The sequence below is a fragment of the Ammodytes marinus genome (assembly GCF_949987685.1).
Source record: "Ammodytes marinus genome assembly, chromosome: 9".
Lineage (NCBI taxonomy): Eukaryota > Metazoa > Chordata > Actinopteri > Uranoscopiformes > Ammodytidae > Ammodytes > Ammodytes marinus.
Window position 1 is genome coordinate 6,106,723 of NC_137213.1, and position 25,964 is coordinate 6,132,686.

At 39.5% G+C, this 25,964-nt stretch overlaps 1 protein-coding gene across 1 annotated transcript in view; it reads right to left on the reverse strand.

Moving 5' to 3' along the window:
- The window catches only part of astn1 (astrotactin 1), a gene marked incomplete at its 5' end in the record, with an annotated part of 480,467 nt that overhangs the window by 280,085 nt on the left and 174,418 nt on the right, over positions 1-25,964 (reverse strand). Inside the window, 2 exons of the mRNA XM_080034245.1 lie at positions 5,265-5,415; positions 23,241-23,378. Of these exons, the coding sequence (XP_079890371.1) occupies positions 5,265-5,415; positions 23,241-23,378 (289 nt within the window). The remainder of the gene's footprint in view (positions 1-5,264; positions 5,416-23,240; positions 23,379-25,964) is intronic.

The following is a 25,964-nucleotide window of genomic DNA, read 5'->3' on the forward strand; positions in this document are numbered from 1 at the left end:
CACTTGTAAGACCCTTTGGTACTGTGCGGGTTAAAGGTTCAGTAAGCGGAATGGTCAGTTTAGCTAACTTCCTGTCACTGACTGCAGTTAGCAGTCTCCTCCCTCGTCCCCACATTAATGCACTGCGGTCTTCAAACAGCGAGTTATCTAGCACCATCTCAGATATGTAAGTGTGATAAAACATGATAAAAACCATCAAAACAGACATTGGGAAGGATTTTTATCTGCTCCACCATTGTAGGCGCATAAACATTCACCCATCTGTCGCTCTGGAGTGCACCGGCAGTGAGACGGGTGTCGGTTTGTAGCGTTCTCTCTTGTGATTGGATATTAATTTCGGGATCCCCGAAAAGTTTATTTGCCGATTACATGCAGAGCAGCTGACAGAGAGATCGGCTTTATGAAACGTGCACATTATGTAAGTGATCACTGTATGAATAAAGAGCGATTTATCACTTATATTAACATAAATAAATTGCTTACTTCATCTTTAAATTGACCCCGGGACACTATTGGAGTCTTAAGAGTACAAAATAAAAAAAATATTTTTTTTATTTTTATTTTTTTACATAAATCATCTTTATCTCAATTCCAAACAATATAGATACACTTTGTTATTAAATTCAAACTCAACAATGAGAGTCTCATTCCCTTTTTTGTGATGAGGTTTCTGATTCCTGATGCACTGATATGTTCATTGACATGAATAAACGAAGGATGTTGAGTGAGTTAAAGGCTCCACTTTATTTACCCTCTCTTTCCCTTTTATTCAATGCATTTTGTGTCATGACGTCATTCTCTCCTTCTCTGTGTAATCTCTGACTGTGATTGTTCTGGAGCAAATGGACAAAGAGCTTGACAATTCACAGGTCCACATGGTAGCTGACCAAAAAGAGACATCTCCCATTGTTTCAGTTGACTCAAATGAGGACAATAAGGCAGCGGCTATTATCAATGATGAGTTATGGAAGAATATCACTCCAAAATAGTATTCTTGTTCTCTTCCACACGAGGGGAGAGAAGGTGAAATTAACATAGTAACTAATTAAATTCCAAGGCTGGAAATATCTACTCTACTTGATATTTGTGTTTCCGACATTCTGCTGCAATGGTGTTGCAATTAAATGGACTCCATTCAGACTGTGTATGAAACCATATCAGACAATGGACATTATTATTCACATAGTCCCACTCTTATCATATCTACTAACACGTTGCACAAACAAGTTACATAATTGTGATGGAGCTTCATAACTCAAACCCCAGTGACCTTGATCACCACCGTAATTTGACAGAAGCCAATAAACGCCCAATGCTTACAGGCAGCAGTAATTCATTGGTTAATGGAATCTAATTGATTGGCCAGCTGATTTAATCTTTACTGAGCTACAGGTTTGTGACATTTACAAGCCCTCGGGATGTAAACAAAGTGATGTTCTTGAGTGTTTTCTTTATGAACAAGACAACTGAGGCTTAGAAAAAGCTTAGAAGCTTTACTGCATTGGCTAAGTACTAACAGTTGATATGTTAGAAGCTTTTTTTTACTGTTGCTTTTCAGAGCCCACTGTAGTAGAAATTGAATGACAAAAAGCCCAAAAATAGTCCTCAAATCTGTAAAGAAGACAGCTGAATTTTAGCTGATTAGCTAATGGCAGCATGCTAAACATGGTGGTGAACATGGCGACAAAATGGCAATTTAAAAAAAAAGGATCGGTAACTGTGTTATACAGCTCTAAGCACTGCTGTGGCTAAGTACAGCTTCACAAACTTACATGGCTGTAGACATGCACAGTTGCACACACTATTGGGTTAACGGAGAGCAGAAGTAATAAGTTCCAATAGAGGGTGAATGATGGACTTTAATGGACTAGTTCTGCCCATGTGGCTGTTGGATCCACTGGCCATCGAAGCAGTGATGAATTGAATTTTTCTTTATTTAACTCAGGGTTAAAACTGGGCCGTCACTACGGGAGCGTATCAATGTTCCCAGGGCTCAATAGTCTCGGGGCTCAGCGCTCCAAGGGCTTAATGGGAAGATATGTAAGGGAAAAAAACTAATGCTGGACTTACACTACACGACTTGTCACGCGATTTGACAGTCGCAGACAATCTTCCAATGTCGGACTGAAATCACAGGACTCGTGCTGGAGTTGTGGCGCGCGCAGGTAATCTCAGTTGTTTGGTGTAAGGTGGTCATCCGACCCGATTTCAGCCAGTCTTCTTCCCGTCTTGACGTTCCGACATTATCAAACAGGTTTGATATTATCGTTAGTCTTAAGGGGTTGGCTCAAGCGAAATGACGTAAACACTGTCACACTCTCGCATGCACCAAGCATGACGCAGGAGGAGCGGCATTATTCGCGACCTGTGTCCACCCGTGCATGCACTTATTTCGGACACTTTTTCCTTGAAGCCTCGGCGGGAGAACCAGGCTGACAGCCGCGCAACATTAACACTTTACCGTCAAATACAGGGTTAGGAGTTAAAGTTATTGGGGTACGAGATCAGCAAATAAAGATGGTCAAATAACTAAAGGAAGTCCCCCGCTCGGAATATTGTATTAACCTTTTTTAATTAAATAATCACTATCGCGTTTGCGGAAATAATATGAATCTCAAAAGGAATCTAGTTGTAGTCTTGCAATATGAGACCCCTGTCTTTTCAAAAGCTCATGTATACTTTGGAAAGTGTATTTGATGAGTTGGGTAAACTTTCTGTAGTTCATTTAGTTTAGTTGAGTTTTATGTGTGCAGATAAACATGATTAAAATGGCAAAAAGATGCACATAGACATACATAAATGCACGGGTAGGACCAGAGCCGGCCCGAGGCATAAGCGAACTAAGCGGTCGCTTAGGGCGCCCCCTCCAACTTTTTTTTTTTTTTTTTTTAGTTTGTGTGTTTGATGTCAACATCATTTTATGCAAATGTAGTAATCATACAAAAAAAGGAATAAAATGTTTTGGTCTAGATAATTAATAGCCTAAAAATGTAATCAGTTCATCTGGGAGGTAATCCGAAATTATCTGATAATGTCACGTTCACATCCATGCACAGTGTGTATTGAGTTTATTTAAAAACAATTGGAAATGGGGCTGCCCTCAGTTGCCCATGCACTGTGTATAGTCTATAGCCTATTTCAGCCTCGTCTGTGGAAAAAAAGATACAGTAGCTGGACAACAGAGTTCTTCTGCTTTGTTCCTCTCACATTTAAATGCATTCATTATATTACAGATAAATATGTCCCGTAAAAGAAAAAGAGCTCCAAGCCCAACCCAGAGGACCCTCCATAATATTTTATTTTATATTAATATTTTTACGGAAAATCCATGTCTTTCTTCAATAGCTTCTAATTCATCTGACCCAGTGTCTCCAAATAATTTGTTCACACAATTTCTCAGATTTAGCCTCTTAATTTTCCTCTCAAAGTGCACCAGATTCATGCATTTCACTTTAAAAAGGTTAACAAAAATCTCCCGGGGGGGCATACCCCCGGACCCCCCTAGGAGGGCCTGAATCTCGGCTGTCTAATATTTTCGCACAGCTGCACAGTGGAGGCACTAGCGAAAAAAACTTGGTGTGTGAATGATATTTAACAAAGGTATATAGTTTCAGCAACGCTAACATTGGAGAGGGGCCCCCTAATCATATTTCGCTTAGGGCCCCCTGAAGGCTTGGGCCGGCTCTGGGTAGGACAAACGAAACCCCGAAGGACTTATAAAGGATGCCCACCTAACTTTAAAATACAATAAGGTAAGGTAAAATTCATTAATTCCACCAATCATTTACAGTCAACCGGGTTGTCAACAGGAAGTCATGTATTAAAGTTCTGTAATGGTCCGAAGATAGAAAACTAGACATTTTAAGTTAAATTAACTGAATTAATAAAATGTATAGTCAGGTTTAATTCATTTGAAAAGATAGGATGTTTCCACTAAATTGCCTTATGTTATTGTACAGTGTGCATAATATTTATTTTTAGCCTCTAGTCTGATTAAGGTCCGATGATAAAAGAGCAAGGAAGTAATCAACAAATCTACTTCAGCGTGCCTCTTCACTGCACAAAATAAGTGTACTCGTCAGTGCTAATGCCTGCCCTGCCGCCTACACATCTGATTGCTCCGAAATCAATTCACAGGCCCTAATATATATAACTGAAGCAGTTTCCCATTAAGGAAATCTCAAAAGCTGTTTCCCTCTCCTTAAGGTGCATTATAAAAGATAAGATGATGCATCCTGGATTGCATTAATAGCATCTCCCCAGCCCACCTAAAAGGGCTCTAGTCAAGAGCATCACAGTACTTGAAAAGAAATTAAACTGTTGTTGGGGAGTTTTGTGTGTGTGTGTGTGTGTGTGTGTGTGTGTGTGTGTGTGTGTGTGTGTGTGTGTGTGTGTGTGTGTGTGTGTGTGTGTGTGTGTGTGTGTGTGTGTGTGTGTGTGTGTGTGTGTGTGTGTGTGTGTGTGTGTGTGTGTGTGTGTGTGTGTGTGTGTGTGTGTGTGTGTGTGTGTGTGTGTGTGTGTGTGTGTGTGTGTGTGTGTGTGTGTGTGTGTGTGTGTGTGTGTGTGTGTGTGTGTGTGTGTGTGTGTGTGTGTGTGCGCGTGCATGCATGTGAGGGGGGGATTGGACACCTGAAGAAAGGGATGGGGGGTGGGGGTATGAGAACCAAAACAACACTAACAGACGGCGCTAAGATTCAGCAGATAACAAGAATGGTATTACTGGAGTCTTCCGACAGATGGAGAAGAAAAACAAAACCTGGCTGCTACATTTTGCTGGTTGCTAAGCACCACCTGGAGGTAATGAATGTGTTGCCGGCCTGAGAGGCATTTCAGACGAAGAGCGGTTGAAGTCAAACTGTCTACTCAGACACATTAAGAGAGAAGCGGGGTCTGCTGCTTTGTCCTTGATACGGGTCATCTCAGCCCAAAGATATGCTCATGAATATTTATCCTAGGTAGACGGTAGACTTAAACTGCGATGGCCACAACACAGGATATTCATACCATATTAGAATAGTGAAGAGGTTATGTGAGTGGGCATCGGATCAACAAACCCCTAAGGCTCGGGATGTGAGATGTTGGAGGTGAATGCATTCAGTATTATGCTCTCATATTGAATGAATCATACAAAAGCATATTGTGCACAGACTGTTAAGTATACTGTAAAGTTCTGTGAATTTGATGTATGCAATATCTTAAAGGTGACCTATAATAACGTATTGCAGCTTCAAGCCGGAGTTGCATAATAGAAACATTGAACTCACCACACATCCGGTTGAGTCTAGTTTTCGGTCGGATATGCAGCGGAAGTTGCGGCTGCATCCTCCATTGTCTTTGGTGCAGTCTCGGACGGGCCCGAAAGAGTCCAGGAGAACCTCCAAGGAATCAAAAGACGAACTGATCATCAACTCCTCTCTGTTTCAAGCAGAAGCGAATGAAAAAGAAAAAGGGTCCTTGTTTAGTTGAGTGTGTTCTGGCCGGAACTGAGTTGGGAGCATACAGTATAAAACACAGCATGTATTGAGGTTTGCTGGGTAGATGAGACAGAGAGAGTGAGCTTGCTGGTGTGGTCTGAAGTGTGTAAACTGACACCCTTCAGAAATACACTTCTCCAGCACTGCAGCAAGGAAGTAAGTTAAAGCACTGGAGGTCATACAAAATACAATAATTTTTAGCTCATGTAAAGAGGTGCGTTTAGTAGCTCCTAGGGCCAGGTTCAACCGGCATTTACAACGGCACAATGTATGAGCTCAATCAATTATATCATTAGACATAATGTCAGTGGATTCTCTCACAGGGTTTAAAAGGCAAAAGTGGGTTTTTCATGGAAAGCTCAATTTTAGTAGCTTGATCAATAGAAAATGTTCATGACAGTGACCTAGGAAATACAGAGAACAGAAGAATAACAACTTTTATGTTATCAGTTACATAAAGGTGCTTTGATATAGGACTGCACTGCTGAGGGTGTAAACTGCTCCAAAACAGAGATACACCATGGAATCATAAAGCAGTACATGTCATGTGCAAATATGTCTTTTAACATTAGTGTGGTTAGCTATTCTGGTGAGATAGCACTGGCTTGTTTTTGGACCAAAACAAAACAACAAGCTTGTTTTTCTGCTTTGCAAGCCATTCTGTGGTACCCTGCTGTCTACATAATTGAACAAAGTGATATTTGTCATGAATTGCAGAACAAATGCGTGTTTAATTCATCATGAGAAAAGCCATGATTTTTCCACAGCCCAGTCTCAATGTAAAGTGGTAGATTTTTCTGAGATAAAACCACCATGAAATCGTTGCCTTAACCCTGCTCCGAGCAGTCGCGTTGTGTTTATGTGAGTTTTTATTGTTTCCAGAAAACCTCTTACAAGGGTCAATAAAAAAAGGGCAATAGTATTTGAGATGGGTGGACCAGGGAGGACCTCAGTGTTTTCTCACCAACTCTAAATTACAGAAATATTTCTTCTTCTGGTGATAAACAATAACTTTTTGTAATAGCATTGCCATGAAACCTCGCCTAGGTAGATAAAATGTTCACCTCTCAAGCACTCCCCATGAGAAAAAACAGTGAGATTCCTTTCCTTTTACAGCCAACTGAATGTTATCATTTGAACCAATGTTTCTATTATTATTATTAATTGACCACACCTTTGTTGTCATGTATTCAGAGGGGACCCATTGAACAGAGCCCCCGGCAGATGATGAAACCAACAGCAATTGGGAATGCTCTATTATTTGGGAACTACAATTACAGTCAAGGCATATACAGCCATTGTGTGCCACACAATTAACATTTAAAAACAATGTAAGAAATAATATATGGAATTGCTGCATGTATTGATCCTCACACTGGCCATGCTGCTGGTCTTAGACACTTAACACAATATCTTAGGTATAATGGTTAGCGATGGCAGGCAGGCAGGTAGGACCCACATGCAGACAGTTTCAGTTAAAGGATCATTTATTCTCTTCAAAAAAGCAAAAAGGCAAGGAATACATAGACACAGGTAACACACAGGACAGGACTCACCAACGAACCACAAAGCTAAGACAAAACACAAAGGAAGACAAGTCTTATATGTATATACCAGACACGGGAGACAATGAGGAACAGGTGGAACACATTAGGGCGGGGCCAGTAATCACACAGGAGGGAAACTTGACAGGACATGGGGAAAAACAAGACAGACATACCAAAACAAGACAACAAACAGACACATCATGACATTAGGTCTGTCTTAAAAAACATTGGGTCACATGGAAATCTGCCAATGTGTTGTAAAAAAGTATAATTTTTGGAATATATCAAATGTATTTAGTATTCAAAATGTAAAGGGTACATTCTCTTGAGAGCATGTATATTGTCTGTATGAGTGTAAATGGTGCCCTAACGTTGCCCCCATGATTAAAGAGTCAAGGAGTCACCGACATACTAATCAGCACGAGATGAATACAGCAAGTTTAACAGAAATCGGCAGCTCATTGTCTTTCTTTACATGAACCGGACTATTGTTGGAGGGAGATTCTGACCTGACAGTTGCACTAATTGGATAGTAATTGCTACTTCTGTACCTTTGCAACTGTAGACATGTGTGTTGCGCTTTGGATTAACACGCTTGTTTGCTTATCTAGGCTATCACAGGCAATATTGAGGAACAAGGGCTAACAGAAATTGTCTGTATCAAAGTATCGAGTCTGTTAAAAACCCTTCAAAATGGTTGATTGGACAATATATGTTATCGATATATTGACATACAGTCAAGTGCGAAAGTTTGTGAACCCCTTGAGCCTTTTGGAATTTTATTTATTTTAACCATTATTAATTCATTTTTATCAATACCAGTATTTTTTATATGAAATAACAGATGTTTGTTTATCAATTCAACATTTTTATTTTCCAGAAATCAATTGTTAAAACAGATAAAACAAATTATTTGACGAATGTTGTATGTGCAAAAGTTTGTGAACCCTGAGCTGCATTGCTTAAATCGAGCAAGGTAAACACAATCAGGTTGGCCAAATTGGTTGATGAAATAGACCAATGTAATGAGAGATCTTTAGGAAAGAAATTGGGCGGCACTAGATAAAACAGAGATAAAACCAGGTCAGTTTAGGCTCACCAAAGTGAACCCATACAGGTCAGACATGCTAAAAGGGAAACAAATCTCAGAGGATCTCAGGAATAGAGTTTTGATGTTACACATTTGTCTGGGGACAGTTATAAATTCATAAAAAAAAATTTGAGCTCAATCGGTCCACCGTGAGGCAAATCATCTACAAATGGAGAGCTTTAAGAGTGACTTAACATCTGCCTAGAAGTGGACTTCCTTCAAAAATATCCTCAAGCGCCACAAGAAAAGTGATTTTTCAGGTAAAAGCCAACCCAAACATTACACCTGGAGATTTGCAGACAATTTGAAACCACCATTATTCACTTGGGAGAAGGTTCTCTAGGTGGTAGGCAGAATTGCGTTTTTGCCCAAACATGGCGGTTTTGGTTATGACCAAACAGTTCAATTTTTGACTAATCTGTCCACAGAATAAGACTTCAGGTATCTCCAGGTGCTCTCTGGCAAAGTTGTGACAAGCAGTTTTGTTCTTTTTTGAGAGCAGAGGCTTCTTCAGCAACCATCCCATGAAAGCCATGTTGACTGAGTTTTCTTCTTATTGTGGAACCATGCACATGCTGCAAGAGAGGTCTGCAAATCACCAGATGTAATGTTTGGGTTGGCTTTTAACTGAAAAATCACTTATCTTGTGGCGCTTGTGGATATTTTTGAAGGAAGTCCACTTCTAGGCAGATGTTCAGTCACTCTTAAAGCTCTTCATTTGTAGATGATTTGCCTCACGGTGGACCGATGGAGCTCAAACTTTTTTTTAAATAATTTATAGCTGTCCCCAGACAAATGTGCAGCATCACAACTCTATTCCTGAGATCCTCTGAGATTGTTTCCCCTTTTAGCATGTCTGACCTGTATGGGTTCACTTTGGTGAGCCTAAACTGACCTGGTTTTATCTCTGTTGTATCTAGTGCCGCCCAATTTCTTCCCTAAAGATCTCTCACTACATTGGTCCATTTCATGACTCAATTTGGCCCATCTGATTGTGTTTACCTGCTCCATTTAAGCAATGCAGCTCAGGGTTCACAAACTTTTGCACATACAACATTCGTCAAATAATTTGTTTTATCTGTTTTAACAATTGATTTCTGGAAAAGAAAAATGTTGAATTGATAAACAAACATCTGTTATTTCATATAAAAAATACTGGTATTGATAAAAATGAATTAATGATGGTTACAATAAATAAAATTCCAAAATGTTCAAGGGGTTCACAAACTTTCGCACTTGACTGTATAGATATATTGTTTTAAACAATGTGTTAGATGAAAGAACAGATGATTTTCTTCTTCATCTGTCTGTAGTTCTTCCACAGCTTCTCACTATGAGTGATGGAGTCCTTGATTACTAGTTTCTGTTTCTGGGATTTAAAGGTTGACTATGCAACATTTTACTTAACAATTAAATTATATAGACCAATACCAACAAATTATACTATGTAAAATTCAGCCAGAGAGATGAAGACTGTGCAGATAAACACACAACCACATATTATAGTGGGGCAGAAGTGATCATTGAGAGGGATTATTTGTGTGCAACTATCATTTTTTTTGTTCATTAAAATGTTGCATAGTATGACTTTAACAATGCTTCAATCATAAGACAAGCTTGTTTGGCCACTGTCAATCAAACCTTATCCAATCACACCCACACAGTCCTGAAGATAAGCTGATATGTTAAGTGTAAATGCTATACATATTTAAGAGATATTTTCAGGGGCCTTAACTCAGAAAATTATCATAATGAATGAACAATTAGCCGCAGCATTGCACACACGATTAACATGTTTACCTGACCTAGCAACAGCCAGGGCCGCCCATAAGGGGTAGAAAGTGTGAAAGCTTTCTAGGGCCTAGCCAACAGGGGGGGCCAAGAGAAAAAAAAAAAATATATATATATATATATTTTTTTTTGCAGATTACCTAATTTAGCCAACCTTTATTATGAACGCTATATTCGCAAGAGAACTTTCTATAAAAGAAAACATTTTATTCATTGTTACTTGGGTAAAATATATCACATTTTATATTGAAAAACTAAAAGTATCATGGGTCGTTTTTTCCCCCTCAAAACCGTTGCATGCATTGATGATGAGCAAGCTAACCTAGCAAGCTCAGTGATGCCAGGAAAATTCCTTAATATCAGTATTTTCAATTCAGAGATACTGTGATATTTCATCAAGTTTTGAGGTGTCTTTGAAATTATTCTGTATATTTTATCTATTATTTTTATTAGAAAATTACATATTTAGCCTTTAAATGAAGGTGGCAGATGGTTGTTATACTGATGAGGAAAGCTTCTGGTAGCAGTGCTATCATGGTAAACCCCCCATACAGCATTGGTGTGTCTAAAAGCTTACATTACAGGAAATGTTACAGTAAATGTGCCAAAAAGCAGGTGCAAAGATCTTGCAAGAGCAAAACATTTCTGCACAACGCGCGAGCATCGTCGGTGTCCCACTATTATTTCCAGTAGCCCACCTTAATCTAACTGGCTAGAACCGGCCCTGTGTACAGGTATGTGTTTATGTAGGAATAAGCGCATCATGCCCATTGATACAAGTTCAGTATGAGTAAAGGGGGCCCAATGACTGGACCTTTTCAGGGGCCCAGTCATTTGTCTGGGCAGGCCTGGCAACAGCTACAATCAGTGTCAGGGTACACAATTGCTCCATTAAACCATAACAATTAACTATCTTATTAAATTATTTTTGATCAAGTAAACAGCTCCAGAGGACAAGCTATGTAAACTTTTTTTACCAGCTGTAAAGTTCTTTGCCATATTAGAAAAAAAAAACATTGATTTCAAATAACACTGATAATTTTGACAACCTATGTATAGGGCACACTTAAAATGCATGGGCAATGAGCACTATCTTTACTGTGTATTTAACATTTTGTCTGAGGCAGCTGTCTGCAGTTGAAAGAGGCAATACACATAAGCCTCAATTACGGGCACCATTAACATGGATAGCTAAAGAATGGGATGGTGAGAAATAAATGTTCATCAAAACAAGCGGTATAAGAGAGTCATTCATTCAAGCCGTTTACCACTGAAAAGTAACTCCAGGGTTAAAATGTCAAATGATACCCTGCAATTTACTTGCTTTAGATAGCTATTCAGTTCAGAGAAAAAAGAGGACATTGACATAAACAAAAGAAGAGTTCAATGTAAAGGAATTTCTAAAGATAACTGCTTCAATGTGTGTAGAGATTGTCTTGATTGTCTAGCTTCTATGCAACGTAGATCAGAGGAGAAATTAAAAGTTGAGTTTTCAATAGTGCATTTAGTCTCACAAGTTGTATTTAAATGTTAAAATGTCAAAAAAATATATAGAAAAATAACAAAAACATACGGCATTAGGGCAAGGCAGCAAAAGCACTAACAAATACATTAAGAAAACCAAATCCAAGGCCTATTCTTCACCCAGTCATAACTCCCAGCTCAGATCAAGGCTCATATACATCTGACTGTGAGCAAAACTGCAGCTTCAACAAAGTGTCAGCAGTGTTTTCCCTGTGTCCCCCCCCAAGGGAAAGCCGACGAGAATGTTCATCAGATCCTGGATCAGAGGGATATGAGTTATTTACACACATACACACGTCTTGAACAAAGCTGCCAAATCAAAAATGACAATGTTGAAAAAGAAATGGGGGAATTGAAATGTGTAAACATGTTGGAGTTGTAGGCTGAGCCAACTGAAAGCTCAAAACTGAATAAATGTAGAGTACTAGTATTATGATATGCAACAACAGAGGTATTCTGGTGAGAGGAAGAATATAAAGAGTAATGAATTGTTCCAAAAACACAATGAAAAATTAGTTGTGACATCAAAATGATGCAAAACGAAGCAATGTTAAATGAGGTCTAATGACACTGAACATTGTGACTGTAATTGCTCTTAATTGCTACAAATCACAAGTATTAACATTCTATTTTCAGGTAAATTTGGGTTATTTTAATACAAAATCTTAATCTTATGTTGAGGTAATTGAATAGGCTACATGTGTTGTTTTCCTGTAGTCATTTTACTGATTATTTTTGTGGGGTAAGAACATTCACTCTCTGCCGTCTACTGAAAAAAGCAATCTAGCACAGAAAAAAAACACACACCAAACCCTGACCATTCAAAGTGATACACAGTATGTAGTTGCTTCCTTTTTTTCCTTTTGCCCAAAAGATTTATCCTTTTTTACCGTCTACTGTTCTGGACAATTTTCATGGCATAACCCTTTGACTTACCAGAGCAGAAGAGTACTTATTTTATTATACATTTTTGTATTGGTTAATTTCAGGGACATTGCACACTAATCAACATTCAAAATGTAAGTGAGCCATAGTTAGCCTGAGAGGATAGTTTTCATCTGTTGTCCCCTGCCAGATATTTTAAAGGCAACCTAAAATTACAGAAATAAAATGCATGTATAAACAAAGATTAAAAAACAACATAGTCAACTCAGAAGATACAGTAACACATTGTAATAATGAATTGACATACAATGGAAAACAAACAATAAAATCAAGCAGATAATAAAACACAGCGTACATTAAACATTATAGGAAGGTGCACGAAACAGTAGGTTATAGCAGGAGAAACACACCTACAATAAAAACACATATAAGTACCAGATGTACTTGGTAAAAAAAAAATAATGGACACAACTTTACCTGTGCAAGTGAGGCAGTTTGTACTCTACAGGGTCCTCTGTCAGCTGTTAACATATTGCAGCCATTTTTTAATATTATGTACTAACTGACAAGTGTAAATGTCCACCACGAGAGAGGTCAGTGCCATTTACGGCATACACAATGTACTTCAAATACAGACCCTATGTTCGGACGAGAACGCTGACATTGGATGATTCAGCAAAAAACCCTGGCATGATAACCTTTTTAACAAGGCTTTTTGAGAGGCTCAGACTGTGGTTATGGTCTCTTAAAAGTCAGATCGGCTAAATAACCATCAATCACCCTAAGCTTTCCCAGGACATATTTTCACCTCACTATAAGGACACAGTACTGCCAGCAATGACACTGAAAATAACAACTGAATTATAATAATTACTGGTCTGCACAGGGCCGCCGCTCCCTATACGCAGGGTACGCAGAGCGCGTAGGGCACCAAGTTCCTGGGGGGCCCCCCCAAAAAAATATATTATACATTTTTTTTTATTAAAAAGGAAAAATAGATGATCCGGGGCCCCCCCAACATTGAGGTTTTTAAAAAAAGTTCATGATGATCATTACATTACAAGAAATTGGTGTTTTTTGTTGTTGGGGGGAGGAGGGGGGGGGGGCACCACTGACAATTTAAGCTTAGGGCACCCAAAAGCTTAGCAGCGGACCTGGAATAAACTCTATAGGGAAACTGTTAGGGAAGAGATGTTTCAAACTTTGTAAATCAAACAGGCAGTCTGGGAGAATGAGAGTTCAGTAATTTGGTCCAGAGCTCTTTTTTCATTAATTTTCTCATCAATCATGAAACAAGGCATCAATACAAACGACTCACTTGCTAGATAGAGGTGTCCCCAGCCCGTAATAGCTGAATGTCTCAAACAATGGCTTTAAATATGTTTGGGTTAAACCACCAATAGAAAAGGTGAACAGAATACAAAATATTGCAAAGCAAACATTATTAAAGTCTCTTCAAAATGGGAAATTAAATAGTGAAATAACTCTACGAAAAAAAAAATGGAGAACAATGTTAGGCAGGAGTTACTTATTCTAAAGATGGGGAGAGAAAGAAAATACAAGAGAAGAACTATCGCTCCCTCCCCTTTCCTCAATCGTTATGGTCTAGTCCACATTGGAAACATATGGCACTCATGTTAGGGAACACCAGTCTTAGGGTGTATTCACACTGGTAAAAGTCCGCTAGTTCACTTGCTTTGGTCCAGACCAAATAGAGTTTAGATTTTTTTGGTTTGGTGTGGTCCACTTTCATATAGCCCTTTTTGCAAGTGAACCATTATTACGAAAACCACACGTGATCTGAGGTCATTCATTCATTGGACAGACATTCTGGGGTGGAGAGAAGCAGGAAGCACAAATTAAAAACTGCGAAATATATCATTGATATAATATGGGGTTGAAAATAATAAAAAGGCCTACATCTAGCCTATAAATAAAGAAGAAAAAAATCGAATTATTGTTGTTTCATATGGTTATAAATATATTATAATATGTAGTCTACGATGTGAAACGATGTCATTTTTACTGTATTGTTGCTGCGGGACGTGCGACTCGCGAGAAGAATAGGCTCAAGCCGACACTCAGCTGCCAAACTGACACGGGGATAGTATTGACGGTCCCGTACATGGGAAGCAAAATAAAAAACACACACTTTTTGAGAAGCGTGAACCTGTTGGCACTGTGCGGGAGACGCTCCCCAATCCTTCATCTGATCGCTGAACACATTTTTACGCGTCCTCTCGATCAAATGTAATATATTGTTCTGGGCTCCCTGTCGAAACCACAACTTATCGTCTTAACAATGGCGACAACAACACTTTCCCATAAAGTGAAGCTGACAGCAATGTATTAAAAAAGAAAAGAAAGAAAGGACACAGTGCTTCCGGCATTTGGGTCAGATCGAGTCCGGACAAATTTACACCACAAACTAACTGCAGCAAAGTGCGTTTGGAAACACACCGAGACTACCTCTTCAGCTGGGTCTCGGAGCGCTAGTTTTGTCCGCCCCGAGTGCGATTGCTGTATTCACACCTGCCTGAAAGATGCGCACCGAAGGCAGAAATGCACCTGAGTTCGTTTCAACCCAACTAAACACGGCATGTGTGAATACACCCTTAAAGGCCTACTTCACCAGTGGGAATATGAAGGTGTATTAAACTCTGAGATCCTACGTTATATAAATGTGACATCACAACTGGGCAAACTGTAGGGTTAGACAATGAGACCATAAAAAAACTATTTCTGCCTTTTCTCAGGCTAGGATTGACCGATTTGCACATTTATACTACATAGGATCTCAGAGTTCAATACACCTTCATATTCCCACTGGTGAAGTAGGCCTTTAACAAGGAAATTAAAGTTAAGTGAATGTATTCATCAACTAAAATGGATCCTATTTTTAGCTGACAACTCTTATGCAACAAATATTCCTTACAAATTAAAATATTCAAATAAATCAATAAACAAGGAGATGAGTGAGTGCAGCTTCCTCACAGAAACAAACACATATTAATCTGCTTTCTGTCCCACATTTTAATACACACACAGTACATCCAAATGTTCAGTTGCTGTGCAAGTGATCTGTGTAATGGGACTATTGACCTCGGCTGTTTGAGCAAAGAAAAGAGGGCTGCAACAGACCTTACGATCCTTTCTTTACTAGCCACATGCTGAAACTGCAATAATTAAAACACTGTTAATACTCTTTTATATCAGCACCTGTCAGTCACAGGGTAAAAATATATCTTGTCCACTCCCACAGCTGTTCTGAGAATTAAGTAGTTTTCACCAGCTGTGGCCCGCAGCACAGCAGTTAGAATTATTCACAACCACGCATGTCTGGAGCCCTGATACACAGACACACAGACACACAGACACACACACACACACACACACACACACACACACACACACACACACACACACACACACACACACACACACACACACACACACACACACACACTGGTGCTTCATGCCCACCAACAAACACACATGTTTCAGTTGTATGACTTAAAGCTATATGTATTCATCATCATCATCATCAACTTTTATTATTAGACTCAAGGTCCATTTAAAAAACATACAATACAAGAAATAGACAACACACACATAAATAAGAATAAAAACACATAACGACCAATTATAAAAGGCACTTATACCAATGCCTCCAAAGGTATGATTGGTAGCGTACTGCGCTATAACTTGGGTTTGACAGCAGCATTATGATGACATTATTAGAGTCATTCAAACGACAGATAAAACGATACATATGGTTCCTCAATAGAGCTTGTAAGGTGTTAACACCTGCATTGACAAATAGCTCGCTTGCACTGCTCCACCTTGGTCTTTTAAGTAAGATCCTAAAACAATCGTTGTACGCAACCTGTAGTCGGTGCATACTAGATTTTTTGAATTTACCCCATAAGGGGGCAGTATACAGGGGAGTGCAATATGCTCTAAAGAGACATATTTTAACATTATCAGAACACATGTGAAATTTTCTTGCCAACATATTGGCTTGGGCATATAATGACCGACACTGTCTTAAAATGTCGTCATCGTCAGACATTTGATCTGTTATAAAGTGCCCGAGGTACTTGGCTTTATAGCAAACACAAAGCTCTTCCCCAGAAAGATAAAATTGTGGAAAGTGGAGGTCCTTATCTCCCTTCGCCCTACATATTATCACACTGCTCTTATTTGAATTGTGTTGCACATCATTTTTGACACCATATTCCGTACACACATTTAACAGCTGCTGAAATCCAGCACTACTGGGAGAGAAAATGGCCAAATCATCCGCATACATTAAATGGTTAATCACCGTGTTACCAATCATACAGCCCGTACTACAATCGTTCAGTTGGTCAGATAAATCGTTCATGTACAGGTTAAAGAGGGCTGGTGACAGTAGCCCCCCTTGTCGAACTCCATTACCAACACTGAAAGGACCAGAGACACTGCTACCCCATCTGACTTGCATACTCTGGTTAGCATACCAGTATGCAAGTATTCTTATAATGCTAGCAGGTACACCCCTTTGATTTAATTTTGTGAACAGCTTCTGGTGATTGACTCTATCAAAGGCCTTAGAGGCATCAATAACTCCAATTAAAACAGAGGAATTTTGCCCTCTATACATTCCTACTATTTCTTTTAAACTATAAATACACAACTCAGTGCCATGCTTTGGTTTGAAACCAAACTGATTGTCTCTGGTATTAATATAATTACCCAATCGATCTAAAAGAATACTCTCCAGAACTTTGGAAATCACACTTGCCAGTGCGATTGGCCTATAATTGTCCATGCTCCCAATCTTGCCTGCTTTGTTCTTAATGACGGGCACAAGAGTTACGGCCAACATAGAGTCGGGCAACAGCCCATGTGTCATAAAGCCAGTGAAACATATGGCAAGTAGAGCGGCCACTTTCGGGCTAGCAAACCTAAGGTGCTCTGCAGTGATCTGATCTGAGCCACTTGCTTTATTGACAGATAATTTTGTGATAGCTTCAAATACCTCATGTGTTGTGATTCCTACTGCATCCCTATTGGAAATATTGCCAACTGTATAAGGGTCACTTTTTACACAATTAAATAAAGCAGAGTAATTCTGCTTCCACAAATCAGCGATTTTATCAGCTCCAGAGACTCCCTCTACTGTGCTAGGCAACAATGTATTGCTTCTGTTAAGAGTTCTCACCTCCTTCCAAAATTCAAAAACATTCTTACTTAAAAGCTTTTCAGCCAAAGAGTCTGCTCTCATAACTTGTTCATTTTTGGATATATAACGAACTGCATATTTAAACTTTGAAAGCGTTAACTTTTTATAATCCAGGACAGGCCCCTGTCTAGGTCGGCCTTCCTGAACCCAAGCTTTATATGCCTCTTTAGCTTCTGCATGATGAGCAGCAACATGCTTTTTCCAACCTGGCTTGGTGTCGGACTTTCCCCTTTTAGAATAATTATGATATGACCTGCTGGCCTCATACATAGCTCCAACAATATCATTGTACATAACACAGAGATCTTTATGGTGAGAAATTACATTACAGTTTACGTCAGAACACATAATTGCATCTCTCGGTAAATATACATCACCAAGAAGGACATCAGTTTTCCCATAGTATGTTAAGATATCCTCATTTGTGAGCTTGGCCCAATCCAGTTTGGCCTTACAGGCATTTTTACCCTCCTGAGACATCTCAGGGAGACTCTCACAATCTAGTGACATAACAAAAGGAATATGATCAGACATGGACGCCTCATACACAATCTTAATAGATCTTATACTTTCATGGGCATCAGCAGTGCTAATGCAATGGTCAAGCCATGATGTTGTGTGCCAAGCCTCGCTTATGTAAGAATAGCTATCAGCAGGTAAAAACATTTGGCTGGATACAATTAAATTGCTCTCGTCACAGAACTGTAGCATATGCTTAGCAAACAAGGAACGTTTGTCTGTAAGGTCAGCATTCATATCACCCACTACAAGTACGCTTGTGGAATGATTATCAGAAATAAAAGAATTTATAAAAGCAAGCCTATTCAGGTATTCATCTTCATTTTGTTGCGACTCATATGGTGTGTATACATTTAGAATACTGAACTCCTTGTTATGCATTTGTATGCGCACTGCAATACACCAGTCAACTTCAAGCCTGATGACATTAATGACAGAGTCCAGCTTTTTGTGCCAGAGGATAGCCACGCCCCCTGCTATCCTCCCTCTCACTATTCCTAAAGATAGGTCCGTTGTGGACTCGCCAGCCCCATGGAAATTGTCATTAAAACAGTTCAACTTTCCCAAATCCTGCTTTGGTAGAAAAGTTTCTTGCAAGCATAAAATGTCACAATGTTGCAGCAAATTGTCCACTACTATACGTCGGCTCCTATCACCTTCGCTGTTACCCAGGCGCAGCCCGCGACAGTTATATGATCCAACTTGCATAACGTTTGCTTACAGTTTAGCTGAGCATTGCATCCGTAGACCCATTCGGTACAATTGCACCAGAAACCGACCTAGCTGCGCCAGCACCTATCACTCCCACTTTACGAGGTTCATAATATCTCCTCACAACCGAGCCTTCAGGCCAAAGTTCTGGGTTGTACATCTCCGCAACTTCATCGCACTCAGCACACACTTTAAACGAGCTATATCTATTGCCTGCAGTGACAATACGCTGACAATTAACGTTGCGGCCAAGTTGTTCAGTAAGATATATACTCAGTGTCTCAGCATCTAGGTCTGGCGAGAATTTGGTGGCGAAAACACTTACCAATTTCGTACGTACCACTTTTATATCCTTTTGCGCAGCAGTGCCAACAATAGGCTTGGGCATCCTCCGTTCAGGTTTTCCAGCACGCTGTTTTAATAAAACAGACTGGCCCTCGGGATTATTCCTCCGAGCTCGGCCCTGTTTCACGACTTCACTCCATCTCGGCGAGTTCGGTGCTGTTTTTCCAGGGCTCACACAGGTAGTCACGGTTATTGCTGCAGCAACAGGTTCAACACAGGTGGGTTCACCTGCAACGGAGGTGCCGGGTGCGCTCGCAACATGCGCTGCGCCATTCACCGGGCCATCTTGCGGAGCACTTCCACCGCCGATTGAAGGGCCATCAGATACAGCCAGTCCTCCGCCACCACCCGGCTTCAGTCGGCCCTCCACGGCAGCAACTCTGCTGTCCATTGTTACAGCCATAGTACGCAGGTCTTCGCTGATTTCTGCCTGAACTTCTACTGTGTGTCTTATTGTATGTATTGTATTGAGACATTATCTTATGGGTGACCATGAAGTCAATCACTCTCAGGTTCGTTCTCAGACCCAGTTTAGCACATGGGAAAAGTTAAGTGGGCCTAAACCTCTTTTAAAAATAGATACCCTGTGTCTGTTTATCAACGTCTTTAACAGATAGATCTATTTCCTGAGTGTATAACAGTTATTCACACCCTGCGTTCCAAATCACATACTTTTTCTTTTTACTACACTACATACTAAAGTACAGACGAGTTTTAGGGCCACAGGAGAGAGAAAAAAATCAGATAAGGAAGGTTTTTTTTTCCCATAATGTCAAGAAATGTCAAGAATATAGATGAACACTCCAAAATGCTATTGGAGTTAGTGGGGCAATTGTGTATTTTCAGCATACTAAAATTGACGTCCATGTATTGGGACATCCTAAATCTTTTTCTCGCATACTAAATAGTATATAGTATGGGGATCATCCTTCACGGTCATCCTTCCAAAATACACAAAACTTCATGCAACATTAATTCACTGTGACTGTACATTTCACAAACTGTTAATCGCCGCACTGCAACACACCTTGAGCTCAAACTCGCTTTCAATCCCCAAAAGTCATGGTATAACATTTTGGGAATTGTGATGTTACCTTACTTATTCTGATGATTAGCTTGAAGAAAATATAGTGCACACAGTCTGCTGAATGTGTTAAGCACATGTTAAGCACCTGTTCTTCTAATTAGTTTTTATTTTATGATGTGCTGATTGTAGTTCATAGTTTACTTCCTATCTCAGTCATACATGGCCTAAAATTAGCAACTGACTGGGGGGAAAAAAACTCCTTGAGTGCTCACATGCTAATGAGAAGAAATGATGTGGATATGCATTTGAGCGGGACTAATTCCACCCGAAATGATTTTCACAGGAAAAAAACCACCATCGGCAAAATGTGGACAGGATCTGACACGGTTATGCACACTAACTTGTTGACAGGGCATGTTCCAGCATACACTAAAAGACACTTCCCCCACCTCTAATTACATTAAGCCACTTCTTTAGCCAAGCTAATCTTGTTCACACTGAGTTTGCTACAGTACAATGCTGTCAGACCAGATACAGTCACGTTAAGTGAAGTAAGTTCAACAACTACAAGATAAGTTTAGAAGTCTGCCCTCCCCAAGGTTATGGGTAGCTAGCACATGCACCTTCAACAATAAACTGTGTGTGTGTGTGTGTGTGTGTGTGTGTGTGTGTGTGTGTGTGTGTGTGTGTGTGTGTGTGTGTGTGTGTGTGTGTGTGTGTGTGTGCTTTTCTGTTTCGTACTTCCTAAAAAAAGGGAAAATAATATTAAATATGATAAAATTGTTCGCTTTGCTTTCCAAATGAAAACAATTATGTGTATGTAAATAGTTTTACGTAACAGATATCTGACCACACCTTTTACCACACGTAGCACTGTGCTCCAATGTCATTTTTGACTGATGTTGAATTCTAGAATCACTTCAAGACAGTATGATTTTTCAGTTTAGATGACTTAAATGATTATAATACAGGATTGATGTTGCTTATCCAAAAAGGGCAGATGAAAGAAGATCAACTTTTTTTCAGCTGTGAGTAGTGTCTGCAGGCTGTCAGTTTCCAATCAAAATCAAAATGTTAAACAATGTGATTGGTGAATTGCTGAATAAATATTCCACAACAACTGATTAAGGTGAAGCAGGACGACCAAGCCTTACCCAAATGCTATTCATATATTAACTGTACATATATATATAAAAAAAAAATCACCCTCTATTCATCACATGGCTATGTGGTCTCTGAAGATATTTGGTTCTGGACCAAAGCTCTTGGATGTCCTGCAATATCACCATACTTATTCCAGCCCCAGCAAAGGCAGCAGCTAAATAATTCTGTCGAGTCCTGTTTAATACTCCAGCATTGTTTTGGCTCAATCACGTCTCTCTCTGCAGTCCAGACACAAACACAGTCATTGCACACGGAGCACACTTTCTTAGGAGGAGTTATGAACCATTTAACAGAAAATAGTCTTTAGGGCTATATGTGTTGCCAAGTAATTTATTTTTCTTATTATTTTGTTTTGTTTTGTTTTACTCTAGTTCTTCTGCCTCCTCATAATGGATTTTGTGTTGGATTTAAGAAAGTGTGAATCATGACCGCTGTAAGACCTCTACATTAACCTTACAGGGCTGCTTGGGACTTGTACAACAGTAGTAGATACACACAAATAAAGGTGTATAAGGTGAGAATACAAACACAGTGAATACAACAGCTACCTTCCAGAGGGGATGACAGTTGACGAAAAATGCTCTCAAGAATATTGATTAAAAAGCCCAACATGGATTTTTTTGTGTTTTGTGACACAAATAGACCTTTCACACCAAAAAGAACCATGAGTCAGTTCCGGGCTGGTGCTGGGGCCAGTTCAAAACTGGTTACAGCCTTATACCAGTTATGAACCGGTTGGTTTCACAACGACCAGAGCAGCCATGGAGCCGGCAAGAGAGCAACGTCATGACGTCACTGTAAACGTGTGTGTACGTCGCCCGACGCCGCTGCTCTCGTGGCTAATGCTAAAGCTAGCGCTAGCTTTAAGCACAACAACAGCGGCGAATACGTCTTATTTTTACACGTGTTGGCTCTCACTTTATCTGTGTGTGTGTGTGTGTGTGTGTCTCTGTTTGTCGCGCTGCTCGGCTCAGTGGGCTCTGTGTTTATATGTCCATGCTGTGAAGGTGCTGCCTGCTTCATCGTTTAGTAAACGTTTATCGTTTACTTTCATGTTACTTCAAAATAAAAGCCAACTCACGTTTGTCCAGTGAAATGCTAATGTGAAGCCAGTGAAATGCTTTTAATGTGAAGCCGCAGCCTTAATGCTCTATTTGTAACTTAACTGCTGCGCGCTGATCTAAAGATAGTGTTTTTCAATATAGAAAGCCGTGTCTCTGGCATTACCGGTGGTGACACAAGTTTATTTTGCTAAAACAGGACCCATACAGCGTTTTTTCGCCGGTCAATTTGATCGCTACGTTTGGTAATTATGTTATGTTTACGTCTCGTAGTAGCGGTGTTTTTAAATATGGCGAGCATGAGGTTTGAGTTGGTCTGGTTGGTCAGGATAATCCCTCCCCCGGCCGCTGGCGCAAGGAGTTCTTACCTCAAACCCTGCTCAATCCTGGGGTTTGAGTTGAACCGGTTTTTCACAGCCCGGAGCCGGCTCTCTGGCGTTGTGAAACCAAAACACTGGCTCTAGCTCCGAACTAGCCCGGAACTAGCTCCGATTTTGCGGCGGTGTGAAAGGCCTAAAAGTCGACAGAAACTATTCATAATGCATTCGGTCTGCAAAATCCTACTTTGGTTCACATTCTTATGAAACTTTTTTATTGTTCTTTCTTTCAATTGCTTCTTTCTTTGTGTCTCAGAAACATCCAGTCTAGACAGAAACCTTGGGCAGAGAGCGGTATGAGAGTTTGCTACTAGCATATTTACTATTCTTTCGTGATATCTTACATTTTTTACTTTGAATGTTACTTTTTACTTTTTAGATGTATTTTATGTCTCTTGTTTTACTGTACTTTATAGCACTTTCGGACCGCTTCTGGAGTTATAAATGTGCTGTATAAATAAAGTTGGCTTGACTTGGTATATCTACAAAATGTCTCACCGTACGTCCACCGCGTCCTCCATGACCGTCATGTCCGTCTTGCACTTGGCCGAGGGGTTGATGGCCAGCTCGGCGGGGGGGATGACAAAGCTTTTACTCAGAGGCAGCCACATCCCTTCTCCCAAAGTGTACGTGAATCTGCAAGAGAGGACAAGAGAGGGCAGATTAGACTTGCCCTGTGTTCCAATACCCATACTATATACTATTTAGTATGCCAGAAAAAAAGATTTAGGATGTCCCAATACATGCACGTCAATTGTGGTGTGCTGAAACATACATAAATGCCCCACTAACTCCAATTGCATTTTGCAGTATTCATCTTTATTCTTGACATTTCTCGCCATAATGAAAAAATATCTTCCTTATCTGATTTTTTTTTACTCTCCCATGGCCCTAAAACTCTTCTGTACTTTAGTATGTAGCGTAGTAAAAAGAAAAAGTATGTGATTTGGAACGCAGGGACATAAGGTTACAGGTTTAGATATTTTCGGTGCAACAATATTAGTGAGCAGGTGAAAACAAGAGGAAAATCAACAAGATGTCGTGTAATCGCACACAAAAGGTCTTTAGGTCTTGACTCAACGGTGGAGTCAGCGATTGTGGAGAATGCTTGTTGTCATCATCAGTGAATTGGCTCACGATTTGCTACATGTGCGTATTGTGTGTGCGCTGAATCACTGTTAATATACAGCCTAGGCTTTGTAAACTGGTATGTCAACAAGAGGACCTACTGTAGCTAGCATCATGCCCCTTTACAGAGCCTAGGCTGTGTATTCAAAACTGGATTTTTGTTTCCGATAGCTGTTGAGATGTTTCATTCCTGACAAAAGTGCTGGAGCTGACTTTGCTCGCCCTAGGCTTTAGGGTTTAGGGATCTAAATATAGCTGACAAAATATTTATTCTATGGATTAAAGATTGTTGACAAAATAACAAACAAACTGATCTCCCTGTGTGCAATCACACTGCACTGTCTACTCTTGGCGTGCAAAAAGGCAAAAACATGTCCATGTCATTTCAAAATGGCTACTTTTCAAAAGATGAACGCATCAGTGATTCACAATAATGGCATCAAGGCAGTCTGAGGTTATTTATTTGACCTATGAGCATAGTTATCCTTTTGCATAACTCTTTTTTTTTCTCCCATAGAAGGGCACTGTGTGCTAATGGACGCAATGCATACCAAATGAGAAACCCTGACAAAGAAGGGGGCCAATGAGAAAAGTCCCCTGAGACAAAACAGCTATAAATCTGTAACACAGATGTCTGGAACAAAGGGCTTTAAAACAATTATTTATTTGCAAGTCAATGGATATCATCAATCTTTAAAACAAGCTAGCAGATGAAATGTAATACTTCCCACTTTTAAGTTAAACAGAGCAGGCTGATTAACATCAAATGCATTATTAGTGCTGGTGAATTATGCACGAGTACTTGTAGAACAAAAAGAGGGGAACTTGTTGATTAAATGGTTAATGAACATTTTTTTATGCAAACTAAACACATTTCCTCATTGACAATTGTAAAATTTGCATTTTTTATAAAATGCTAACGCAGCAAAAGGAAAAGGGCAGAGGATTGTAGGAGATGCATGCATTACCAGGCTCTTTAAGAACAGAATGAAGAGAACATTGCAGAAATGGAGCAATTTCAAATCCATAACATTTCTTTCATCTAACTAGTATAAATAAAAGGTTCAACATTTACATGTAGGTGTTTATTTACCTAAACCTTGTCTGTTTGCGTCTTTAAATTTGTACAAACTATACAATTATCTTTAACCGACATTATTTCAACATGCTTACTTTTTCAATACCGAAATATCAACCTCTAGAGCACTTATATTAACTAAACTTTCCTTTATCATTCTTAGCATTATTCTGAAGGTAAATACAGAAGGATCTGTTCATACATTGTTAATTGTCTGATACATTGTCTTCTAAAAAACATGCTGAAAGTGCATTCTTAAGACCTGTACATGATAACAATAACAATGACAAAAGGCTGTTTCAAATATATGTTCAGTAAAAACGTTTTAAACTTACAGTATATGTTTAAAAATAAAATCAAGATTTGAACTCTGGGATTATGCAACAACAAGATTGATGTTCAAATTCACACATAATCTGTTAGATATTGCCATAAATGCATATTTTTTCAAACATTTCTGAAAACATTGTAATACAAAAAATGTGTGTTTTAATGTAGGTTATAAATTGGCAAAGTTGTATGATGACATCTATAAGTTAAAAATGTTACCCTAATCACCTGCTGTGTCTTGCCTTACATCCACCCAAGACTCCATTTTATTTCTTCCCAAAGTCATGTTTTTGTTCCTCAAAGGGTTGCTGTAATTCACTTTAATGTAATACATTGGGTAATTCCAAGTCATAATAAATGTGGTAAGCCTATTGAAATATATGTGTGTATTATTCTTTTAAGGAAGCTGTTGCCACCTCTTTCATAAGTCATTTCCCTATCTCTTGTGGGACTGTGTACGGCGGGAGTAATTCCCCGTGATGCAGGGTGACATATACAGGTAACCGCAGGACAAATTAGCAGCCACTTAACAAGAAAACTGCTTTGTAATGGACAACTGGGGACCAGGTGTACTGCTGTGTGACTTATTTGGTTCACCAGAAGAAGAAGTGGAGGTGGAAAAAAAAACACTAAGAGTTCCCGTGAGAAAACACTTGTTCAGAGGAAAACATGTTTGGCCGTCCTCA